This window comes from Rhinolophus hipposideros, assembly GCF_964194185.1.
Source record: "Rhinolophus hipposideros genome assembly, chromosome: 23".
NCBI lineage: Eukaryota > Metazoa > Chordata > Mammalia > Chiroptera > Rhinolophidae > Rhinolophus > Rhinolophus hipposideros.
The window spans coordinates 27,955,843-27,968,089 of NC_138069.1; the positions used below are offsets into that span (position 1 = coordinate 27,955,843).

Consider the following 12,247-nt stretch of genomic DNA (forward strand, 5'->3'; position numbering starts at 1 on the left):
TTCCTCCTCTTTGCTGTGTGACCTTAGGGAAACTTCCTGACTTCTCTGAGTCTCATCACAGATAATATCCATAATAACAGATATTAATAGTCTCTACCTCTCAGAATTATTCTAATGATCAAACGAAAAGTTTCAGTAGTTTCTACTTCATACTAAGTGCTTTAAATTTATTTTTTTTAAGAATCTAAATGACCTAGATAAGAGGAGGAAAGAATAAGTTTCATAAACATTTTAGTACTAGTAGTAGTATTTTGTTAACGATCATCTGCTGATTGCCGGGTGCCAGAGATCTCATTCAAGATCCCTAGGAGATGAGGGTACTATTAATATCCCTTCTTTTCTGAGAAGGAAATTGAGCACGAGAGAGACTGGGTTTCATGCCCAAGATCACTTGTCTAATGAGAGATTTCAATACCATTCCCTGAGACATCATGAGTTTGTCCTCCAGTTTGTATGGGACATGGGGGCCCCTCTGGCCAAAGTCCAGCAAAAACAAAGTCAAAGGGCCTGTGGTTGGGTGGTGGGTGCTAAGGGAGCATGAAGTCTCCCCTTCATTTTCATTTCAAATCCAGAGCCAGTCGGTCACCCACCTCCTCGACCAGTCAGAGCCCAGACACTACGGTTTTTGCTGGCTTGCCATTTAGTGGGTGCTACTTCGGCCTGGAATTGAGAAAACAAGGCTCTAGGGCTCAGTGGCTAAAAGTGGGTTCTTTAATCAGATGTTGTGGCTCTAGCACTCACGGGCCATATGACCATAAGCCCCACATGTTTTCAGCCATTATTCCATTATATTATTATAGGACAAGCAGGTCCCTTGGTCTGAGAAAGAGACCCCAAGCCTTTTGATCTCATGTTACTTTAGAAATATTTGTATTTAGCCCATATAGCATTCCTTTGTTAGCATATTCTTTTATTTTAGTAATAACAGTTAAAATGTATTTGATTGGGATTTTAGATATTTATTAAAAATGTAATGCACGAGGAGTTTTATAACTATAATTCAGTACTGCCATAGATGTGGCAGTAACAATTGGAAATGAGTTTAGTAGAAGCCTTGGGAACCTAAAGCCAAATCTGGCTGTAACCTCGTACGCGCATATGACCTTGCCCTTGGCCACACAGAGCTTAGGATCTAGTTGAAGAGATGAGATGAACGTCTCCAAGGTAAATGAAAATCCCAGGGAGTGGGTGCTCAGTGCTAAATGAGTTGCGTAGTCATGTTACAGGTATTTGTTGAGTGTCCACACTGTGCTGGACAATAGGGGTATGACTTAGACCTGGCTACCAGCCAGGAGCACAGCAGATGTGATCACAGATCAGAGAAAGCAGAGGACCCACGCTCAGCTGTTCAGCGGAGGCCATGTTCTTTCCAGAAACATACAGTGAGGACGTGTAATGTGCTGGATAACTTGACTGTAATCTTTTCTTCCCCTCGGAATTGCTTTAGAAGGCTGGCAGAGCTACAGCCACCGCTACAGTAGAGCCACTCCTTCTTATGCCTAGGACAGCCAGCTATAGGAAGTAAAGTCACAGATGAGGTTTTGTCATTGGATCTGACAAAAGAAGGAACAGGCTCAGCACAAATTCTGGATAGGATAAAGAAAATGCCCCAGGCTTTTGAGGTTCATTTTATGTAAGAAAATGTCATCCCTCATTTTTGGATAATTGGTCAGAATAAATGTAATATATGTTCTACTATGTGCACATGTTTGGCATTGTCAAAAGTTGCAAAATACCTACTCTTTGGCTTCAAAGGCCTTATAAAATGATCATAGGAGTGAATATGAGAAATCGGTGAAATATTAAGTTTGACCGCATTCTAGTAACAGTTCAAATAAATAATGAAGGCCGTCCATGGGCAGAACTAATTGCCGTATCACTGTCAGACAATTATGGCTGATTTGAAAAGAGGTAATACTCTTTCTACTGCAGTTTTCATAGAATTCTTGGTAGAGGAAGGGGAAATTTGAGTTGTGACTAAAGAGTATAGATATCTAGTATATAAACAGAACTAACTGTCCTTGCTTTAGCGAGACATATAATTGTTCCTTTCAATTACATATTTTTGAAAATGGGGTTCAAATGGCTAAGAACTAAGCATCTCTAAGAATGTCAAAGGGAAGTCTCTGTTAACTGCAAGAGTGACAGATGGGAATTATTCAATAACAGATCCGAGATGGAACTGAGAGGTGGCTGAGGGCATGCTGTTGGGTTTCACACAGCCTAGAGCTACATACATCCCAATGTGTCACTCACTGTCCTGTGACTTCTGCAGGCCTGTTTCCTCTACCGGGCAGCCTCCACACTGCCACTACTTAGGTATGATTCAAAAGATGACAGAAATGTAGGAGATGACAGAATGTTGTATACTCTGCGAACCCAAATGTAATGTACATGTACCAAAAGCTACATTATAATCTGTAATCCAACCCATTCTAATTCAATAATTGTATTAGTCAGGGTTCTGCAGAGAAACAGAACCAGTAAGATCTACATATATGTAGGAAGAGATTTATTATAAGACAGTGGCTCGCTCAATTATAGAAGATGAGAAGTCCCCCAATCTGCTATTTGTAAGATGGAGACCTAGAAAGGCCGTGGCTTAGTGAAGTCTGAGTCCAAAATGCCTGAGAACCAGGGTAGCCGGCAGTGTCAATTCCAGTCCAGGTCTGAGGCAGGAGAACCAGGAGCTCTGAGAGCAGAAGACTGATATCCCAGCTCAAGTAGTCAGGCAGGGGGTACTGAATTCTTCCTTCTTCCACTTTTTTGTTCTCTGCAGTCCCTCCACAGATAGGATGATGCCACTCACATAGGTAAGGGCCACCTGCTCTACTGGGCCCACCAATTCCAATGCTAATCTCATCTGGAAACCAGAAATAATGTTTAGCCAAATATCGGGGCACCCTGTGATCCAGTCAAGTTGACAGTTATAAAGAATACAATACATCAGAGTTATAAAGAATACAATAAAGTTTGAATCACAAGAGCAAAATAAACAATATATGCATAAAAAAGCAACGGGCGTTCTTATGAAATTTACATGAAAAAGAGTTGTATTTTAATGGGGCTATGGGTACATTCTGATATGTTTGAAATGATGTGATTTGGGATATTGAAAAGTAAAAGTGATTACAAGCAGAGAAAGAGCTTAAATCTCCTCACACTAAATGTCTCTATGCCTACTGTCACTGTCAATTTGATCGTACTATTACAGGGAATAAATGAGCTACCACATATGAAGTATATATTATGATATCTAGCAAGTAGTAGTTACTCAAAATGTTTACTTTGAATAATAGTTATTATTTTCCAGGGTATTATTTTGATGACTATATATACTGTTAAGTCAAGGCTTTATTTTCTGATTTTATTTGCAATAGTCTCTTAATTATATCAGGAAGATTAAATATTTCTATAGTTGCTACAAAAGTAAAGAAACCAATTCATTTTCCTAGACTTATCATATGCCATGGTAAATCTGGATTCGGAATAACAGTGATTAATGGAGGATTTTTAGACATTATAACAGTGCAAGAGGATTCTAGAAATTCACACATGAATGCAAGATAGTATTCTGCTCCTTCTTACAGCATCGAAGAACTACATACACCAAATGTATAAAAATAAACACCTTTTACTTCAAAGTACAGGATATAGCCCAGCTAAGTATAATTGAAAAACTAATAATCCAGTGCAATTGTCTGTGATAAACTGAGGCTTAAATGATTTGAAAACACTTTGGGAGCCGACAAATCAGATAATCACAATCTTTATGGCTAGAAAGGTTCAGCTGGGGTTGACAAGTTGTAAAGATAAAAGCTTATAGCAAAGTCAACAGCTAAATGTCTAGATTGGGTTGGGGATCAATGTTAATACTCACAGTCTAAAAGCACTAGACTTCAAATGATCTCTCATAGTTTTCTGTTGAACTTTTCAAGATAATAGTGTAGAACTTTATTTACTGAATAAATTGTAATTAGGCAAATATCTTACAGCCTTACAGTGTTTTCTGTTGTCTGCCATTTCTGCCACTGCTTATGTGATTTGTACCCTGACTACAATAAGAGGGTTTCAGCTGCTGTTTCTCCAAGCATTTCCAGTTGGGTGATTATTAATAGTTTATGACAGACAAGAGTCAGACCGTGCCATTTCTAGACATCTTTTTCATTTTTTTATTTTTTTTTAAGCCAACATGGAATTTACCTCATGGCCTCACTCTGATCTCTCAGCAGGAACACTTTGCAAAGAAGTTCCTTGTTTTTTCAAAGGCTGTTTTCATGAGTTGATTCAATGCTCTTCTGTGATAGAGCCCTAAAGCATGTGTGTATTGAGTTGTATAAAGTATTCACTGCATTTAGCTGATTGTAACCCAGGTGACAAATCCAACAGTCTCCAACCTCTGTTTGCTTTTTTCTTTTGTTTACAGGAGCAGAAGGCACAGTGTTCCCTAAATCTATAGAGACACCTAATGTCAGAGCAGACCCCTTCAAGGAACTAAGGTAAGCTTTTTTTTTTTTTCATATTCTTTTTGTTGAATTTTTATAGGAGTTTATTTGAGCCAAACTGACGAATATACCGGCGAGCAAGATCTCAAATGCGCCTAAGGTAAACTTCTGACTATGGTTTGCATTGATTAGTGGCTGTTTTCTTTCTCTGGGACTGGCTGATGATCCATTTTGAATACATATCCTGTAACAGTGTCACAACATGAATAAATAAACTGGGAGAGGTTAGAAAGGACTTGAAGATAAGCTGTAACCAAGACACATTTTTCTCTGAGGGCTTAAAATTGAGGGTTTGGAGGAAGAGGATATCAGCCTCCAATTGTGAGATCGTAGGTTTATGTTGTTGCAGTGTCTGTTTCCTGCTGTATCTTGTGGTACCAAAAACCTGTCCAGTTAGAAAGCTAGTCAGTAATTGGTGTTGTTGCACCCCAAGAAAAGTGATGTCTAAAAGAAGCTGAACAGTACAATACAGAATTTTTTCTGGGTGACAAGCTCCCCATTACTTGGGACAGTGTGGTACTAGAACTACCTCTGTGTGTATTCCATTTACTGGTGTTGATCTTCAAATATCCATATGTGTGCTGCCTTTATCAGAAAAGGACTCTGAGATGCTGGGTTCTTACCCCCACCAGCCATGGAAAACAAAAAGAACAATAACATACATGTAGACAGACAGCAGAGGTAGAGATGAGGCCTGAAAACCATTCCTGCCACCAAAGGGCCATCCTCAGCCCCCCAAAAAGAGACATATACAGAAATGGTATGATGAGAACAAATATAACTTTAATTTTTGCTATTGATTTACAGCCATGATGAATTCAATGAACACTGGCTTACTTCATTTCTCGTAGTTCTTTTAACGAAAACCAATAATAAATCATCATAAGTAGCATGGAATAACTATTTCATAAAGACATCAACCGTAAGCAAATATATTTGCATTACACAAATCCCATCTACCCTTCCACAGTCCATTCCCCAAATCTGTTTTGCTGGAACAGTGACGGCCGTGTGGGAGCTCATGTTTCCTTAAACAGAAACACATTCTCAGTAAGTAGAGAATATATCACCTCATTACAAAACCCATAGCATTCTTTCAAAGCCTTTATGAATATAAGGAAATAAATAGGGGCAAAAGAAGAGGCTGATTGGTGGGGAGTGAGAACATTTTCTTAGCAAAATCCCATGTACAGTGGGCTGTGTTGGTGAAGTTATGCACCGCACTGCAAGGTTTACATTTTACTTGGATAACTTTCCATTAGGGCTTCCAGATGCGAGAAATTACACGAGTATCTGTCAACCAGGTCCTATGTTTCTAATGGTACTAAAACTGGAATCTTCTTAGCAGATCCACCCAAGGAAACCTGTATTTTAGGACTCAGAGAGAGTTTATTCTCTGAGGGTGCAGTGAATCCTCATGTCTGTGATGTAAGAGCCATTTGGAGACATGCTAGTGGGTGGCCTGGTTCCCTTTGTTTTCAGAGTCCTCCTTAGGAATGAGGTGGTTTGTTTTTTTGTTTTGTTTTGTGTTTTTTGTGTGTTTTTCTTTTGTTTGTTTTTTGGGGAGGTTGTTGGTGTTTTCTTTGTTGGCTTGTTTTGGTTTGTTTGTCTTTTACAAAACTAGTAATTAGTATTGATCAGCCCAAAGTGTTATCTAAAAGAAGCTGAACTCTCAATATAATACAGACTTTTTTCTATGAAACAAGTTCTCCATTACGTGGAAGACTTGGGAAAGATAAGAGTAAAGGATTTAGGCTAATTTCGCTTTAAACAGAAAAATAAATCTTCTGTAATTAAAAACAAACCCAACCCACACCAAACAAAAAGACAGTTCTCCAAGCGTCAGCCGGCTTTAGAGATCGTATCCTGAAGGACACAGAGTATTTGCTTCTGTAGTGCTGTAGACATTCTAGTCCTCCATATACAACCTAAGGAAACTCTGGAACTTACTTCTAAAAAAATTAAACCTCCAAAATTCACAAGTAACTCTCCTATGTCAGTGCAACAAAATAAGGACTTCGGGTAGTTGCTGAATTTTCACTGTTTAATCTAAAATTATAGGAATATTCCACAGGGGCTGCAAATAAAATTTTCTTATAGGAAGATGTAAAGATTTTAATATATAATTTGAAAACTTGTCTTTCGTTTGCACCTGTTCAAATCATGGTGATGCTTGATAACTTGAACTGAGTCGGGAGCCTGCAATGTGATAATTTAGCCCCTTCATCCTTCTGGAATTTTTTTTTTAAATGGAACTTTGTGGGAAAATCTCTGACAAACTGAAAAGATAAAGAAATGTGTTTGATAGATTAGTCTAGACCAGTGTGCATCTGTGAATGCTTCACATTTGTCATGAAATGGTGCCACTTTGTATTCTGTGCTATTGATTAGTATTGACCTTGGATATTGAGTAAATAGGTAATGAACTTGGTGACTGAGTCTTCTGGCCTCTGGCTTTACAGTGGATTAGTTTTACTGATTCAGCACATTCATGCTGGTGTGTCTTCCGGTCCTAGGAATGTAGAGTCGTCTAAGGGAGGTCACTGGACTTGTACCAGCAGGTACAGTGAGTGAACTGTCCAGGTGAGGCAGAAGCAGTCCCCTCCTCGAGAGCAGCAGGATGTGGGGGGAAGAGCACTGAGCTGGGAGTCAGGGCCCCTCTGCAAAGCCACTGTGCTGACTTGAGCGAATCCTAGAGCCCTGCTATCTGTAAAAAGCCAGGTCACTTCTAGCTCCAAACGGCTAATCCCTTTCTATTGTTTTACTTCTTATTTTAAAATAATTTTATATTTAAAGAAGAATTGCAAATTTCATGAAGATTATTCCCACGTACATTTCACCTGGTATTGTCTTGTTAGGGTCCGGAGTCAACCCCTCCTCAAGCAAACAGAAGTCACACGATAATGCAAGTCACACAGCGAGGTTTATTTCCAGCTAGCTGGGGTCCGAGTATCTGCCCGACGCAGCGGGTTTCAACAAGGACCCCAAACACACAAAGCTAGGGGTTTTTATAGCATAACATTTTAAGGCTCTCAGTAACTTTCCATGCAGGCAAGATATTTACAAGACTTTTGGTCCTGTGTCCTTGTTTACATTTTTGCTGCAAGATAAGACTTTTCTCAACAGAGCTTCCTGACCTTGCAATACGTGGTGTTTATGATTAATGACTAGGTATTTTGGTCTGGGGGCTGTTCAGAAAAGAATTTCTTAACCCTTGAGGAGACAGTCCTGGTGCTACAGTAAAGGGTTTCTTAACCCTTGAGGAGGCAGTCCTGGTGCTACAGTATTCTACAGTCTAATGTTAACATCTTACATATCTGTGATATATTGATCGAAACTCAGAAATTAGCATTGTAGTCCTGTAAGATTTTATTTTACATAAGGTTTGTTTAAAAGGATGCAGTCACATGAATGTCTTATAGATTTAAAAATATATGAAAAGGAGTTTAACAGGAAAGTTATTTATTGAGAGGTGAATTAATGGATCTTTAAAATCCCCAATGCGGGTAGTTAACTTGGAATGCATTTAATGAGAGTCTTTTTAAATAATATTCTACTCCCAGATTTTCTTGGTCTTACTTATTCAAATGGGAAATAAATTGAGTTAAACGACCAGGGCTTATTTATATATAGACTGTGTTCTAAAATTTATATATAGACTGTGTTCTAAGCAAAACTTAGATATCCATCCATGTTTCTCCCTTACCCCAATCAATGCAACATGAGAAAAATGGCATCTGTTTTAGAGACCTCTGTTGGAATAACTTTTGTTTCCTCTAACCCCTCTCTAGACTGCTGGAGCTCTTTCTGTTTGTCTTATTGGGTTTTTTGTTTGCTTGTTTGCTAATGTTAAGCAGATTTTAGGCCTCTGGCATTTCTTTCTAAAAGATCTCAACTCTCAACTAAAGGGCTGATAGCTTCCTTTCTGCTAGAGTTTTGGTTTACTGCTTTTCTTTTCAGTTACTATAGTTACTGTATTTGTAGTGTTTGTAAATAATCCAAGGTTGAGCTGAAAATCACAAAAGAGAGTTGCTTCTCTCCAGACAAATAATGAGTGTTAGGAAGTTCACGGCCCAACACCCATCTCAGGCAGTGATTGTTGACTTTGCCCCTGCACGGCTATTCTGAAATAATGACACGTTGCTCTAGATTCAGGAGTATACTTAAACATATACCAGGCACTATACCTGTTATACCTATGCAATAAGAAAAACTGAAATAAGAAATAAGAAATAAGAAAAACTCACTTTGAATAGAAACTGGATCTTAATAAATGCACGATCTTAAAATGTGAATATGTTAAATGTTCTCTTGTTCACTATATTTTTTTTTCCCTAGAGTCTATATAAATACAAATGAAAAACTCACTGATATCAGGCTGTGCATGATCTAAGACAGGAAATAGGCCATTCACTTCTGCATATGTATTTTCTGTAAGAATAGCGGCTACTTTTTAAATGCCTACTTGTCCTAAGGATTCTTTTCTACTGTGAAGTTTCCTTGTAGGAGTCTGATCTATAGGAACAGGAAATAGATTGTGAAAGTCTATTTCCCAGACATATGCTCCAGCAAATGTACCAAAAAGAAAGGTGTGTAGACCACTGTACGTACATATAGAGCCAACTCTGTTCCTCTAAATATAACTAAATGCTTGGAAGGAACCACAACAGGGCAATAAGCCAAAGGCCTTTCTGAAAGAATTCTTCATCAGCTGATGTGCTTTATGCTCTTACTCTGCATACAATTACAAGAAGGCAGTGACCTGATTTTTCATTTAATCGCAGATCAGCAACTGTTTACTGAGTACTTTTTGACATTTATTAGGGGTCAAGGCATGTGCTAAATACTTGGAATGTAGAGATAAATGAGTACTCAAATGATTTATCATTAAGGAGAACAAGACAGAAATGAACCCCAAAATATAAGGTAATAAGGTAAGGGCTAGGATAGATGTATAATCAAATCAGAGTTAAACAGAGAGAAGGACAAAAATCTACCTAAGTGATTGAAGTAAGGCTGCCCAAAGGAAGTGACATTTTAGTTGCAAGAAGAAAGAAAAGGTAAAACCCAAGAAGCAGACTTCAGAATTCATAAAACATGGTTCTCCAGAGCCATTTAATATAGGGCAATAGCCCAAAATATTTCTGTAGCTCCTAACAATCTGACTGTGTTATTTACAAGCATGTGGGTTTGTAATTTCCTTACAATAGTATTCTTTAAAAAATTTTGTGAAGGCAATTTCAAAAATGGTCACTAAAGACTATAAAGATTGTTAGAAGTGTCAAAAATTAGTAAATTACATAATTCAGGACTGAAAGATTCACCGATATCAAATTCATCTACAGCCCCAAATAAAGCATTTCTTTGTTACTGTTTATTTTTCTCCATAATATTACCAGGATTTTAAATAAAGCTGAAAAATTCTAAGATAAATCTATTGCTCTTAATATGCACTTGAATATTCTGTAGGATTTTTTTTTTAATGGATAGGTACTAAATCCAAACTCCCTTAGGAATGTGTGAGATTTATATTATCATAGGGAAACAAGGATTAGACAGACTTCCCACAAGCTGACAAAAATGAATTTCCTTCTTGGATTTTATTGTAAAATGTCTGTAGCCAACTAAATATTTATTGGTTCTTGGTGATTTTTATCAATTTAAGTGACCAAAACAGTCTGTCAGAACTTCAAGGCTCAATTAATTACTGGCTTAGTAATACTCCCCCCTCTTTTGTCCTCCCCAAAATTCACAATGCCAAAAATATTGAATCAACAGTCTAATTTTAAAAAAAATTATACACTCACACGCACATATAAAATGAGAGAGAGTGGGGAGGTTAGAGGAGCAGAGAGAAATGGGGGAGATAAGTTGTATGCTGAGCTCCTACCTATGGATACATGGTATACGGCACAATACCATTGTGGAAGAAATCTTTAAATTTTCTCCCTTGTAAACATTTTGCAGACATGTTCTGTAATTTTTTTTTAAATCTCCTTTTCCCTTCCTCCCAACTCCTCTCAATATACTTAAACCAAGTGTTTTAGTTTTGTTTTTATGGATGGGATTCAGAATTATTTGATCCTATAACATGACGATTGAAGTGATTCTAAGGACAAATGAAAAATAATAGCATAGTTCCTTAAGGGAATCACAAAATAGAAGAGTTCTGCAGCGTTGTCCATGTTAGTCAAGAGGCTATGCTTTGAAGGTGTCCTGAGCTGGGTTTGAATTTGGCCCCAACGTCTCTCTGCTTCGTGAGCTTACACAAATCTCTTCAGCTCACCTAGCCCCAGTGTCTAGAACATGGAAAAAGCCCACTCAATATCAGTTCAACAAATGTTAGCTATTGGGAGGAGGGGCAAGCAGTTCTCTTTCAAGGGGACTCAAGAACTCAGACAGGAGTTCCCTGAGTTTCTTATTTCTTCAACCCATAAAAAGTTTCCAACCAATCATAGTGATCAACAATTGTTTTTTATTTAAGGACAAAAACAAAAACTATGTGTATTAGTTTTATCTGCTTTTAACAGCATTTTGGGTAAAAGAAAGGATGTATATATTAACAGAGTAGAGAAAACATAACTTTAGAATAAAAGACTGTCCCATAAATTGAATATATTTAAATATATTGACATGTGGTTGTGTTGCCTCCATTTTGCAAAGATGCCAGTGACTGCATCACAAAGTATCGCCACACACATTCTATAATTCCTGCCCAGAAGAAATGAAAATCTGAAAGCCACAGGTTAGGGCTTCATGGGGTCTGCTTAATTTTAAGGATGTCTTGTTTGAAATCCTAAAACTAGTACATCTTGCCCCTCTTCCAACACCAGTCAATTCATATATATCTCTTTTTATCCTCTCTTTCCCTTTTTCCTATATTCCAACATGCTATCATTCTTCCCTTTTTTTTCCTATCAGTATCAATACTATTTATCTACATATTTTCATTTTCTCCTTTATCCCCAACCTTTCTCTAACATGCCCTTTTCACCATGGTTCTCTTAGTAGTATATAGATGGAAAGACTAAAAGGGTAAAAGAATAGTGATGCTTCAATATTTCAGGTATTTTCCTCTTTCCTTTTGTCTTATTTATAAAAAGCTCTTATTTTACAAATGTGATAGAGATTATTTATTAAAGCTGTTAAACCTGTATGTTCTGTATTCATCTGCTCTCTCTCTTATAATCTTGCCATTAAAGGCCTGAGAAAGATAAACAGCAGATGACATCATGGGAGGAAATGAGCCTAGGGTGTAAGGGAGGTCCCATTCGGACGGAAAGAGGGAGTTAAAAGCCCATCTCTTTTGGTCTCTGGTAAGTTGTGGGAAGAAGAAGACAGAAAATGTAGGGAAAGCAAGTGGTGAAATATGTATGTCCTGGTGACCTTTCTTCTCTGAGTCAGGGAAGGAAGAAACTAATTAGATCGGTTTGAAGGAAAGTCAAAAGCAAAAGGTCACTGCATTTTCATTTGGGACTCTAGGAGGAAGCGAACTTGCAGGGAAGTCTCACAACCCCCTGAAGTGTCATGTGGCTAGAGAGGCAAAGAGGCCCTGGGTCAGCACTCTTCCATCTCCTTCAATTCCTGGGGGAATGGTGGTTGGGAAGGAAGGGTTTGTAGAAGCATCTATGTGGTGTTGTGTTGAGGAATGTGGATGGTTCACTGATGGGGGAAACTGGCAGCCTCCTGGGCAGGTTCCCTGCAGTGGGGCCGAGGGCTCCACAGCAGACAAGCCAGTTTGG

The 12,247-nt window shown here is 38.1% G+C and overlaps 1 protein-coding gene across 3 annotated transcripts in view; it reads left to right on the forward strand.

Moving 5' to 3' along the window:
- SGCD (sarcoglycan delta) overlaps positions 1–12,247 on the forward strand; it is an 822,468-nt gene that overhangs the window by 724,709 nt on the left and 85,512 nt on the right. For all 3 annotated transcript variants that reach the window (XM_081035952.1, XM_081035953.1, XM_081035954.1), the window contains one exon: positions 4,427–4,499. In XM_081035952.1, coding sequence (XP_080892078.1) covers positions 4,427–4,499 — 73 coding nt within the window. The remainder of the gene's footprint in view (positions 1–4,426; positions 4,500–12,247) is intronic.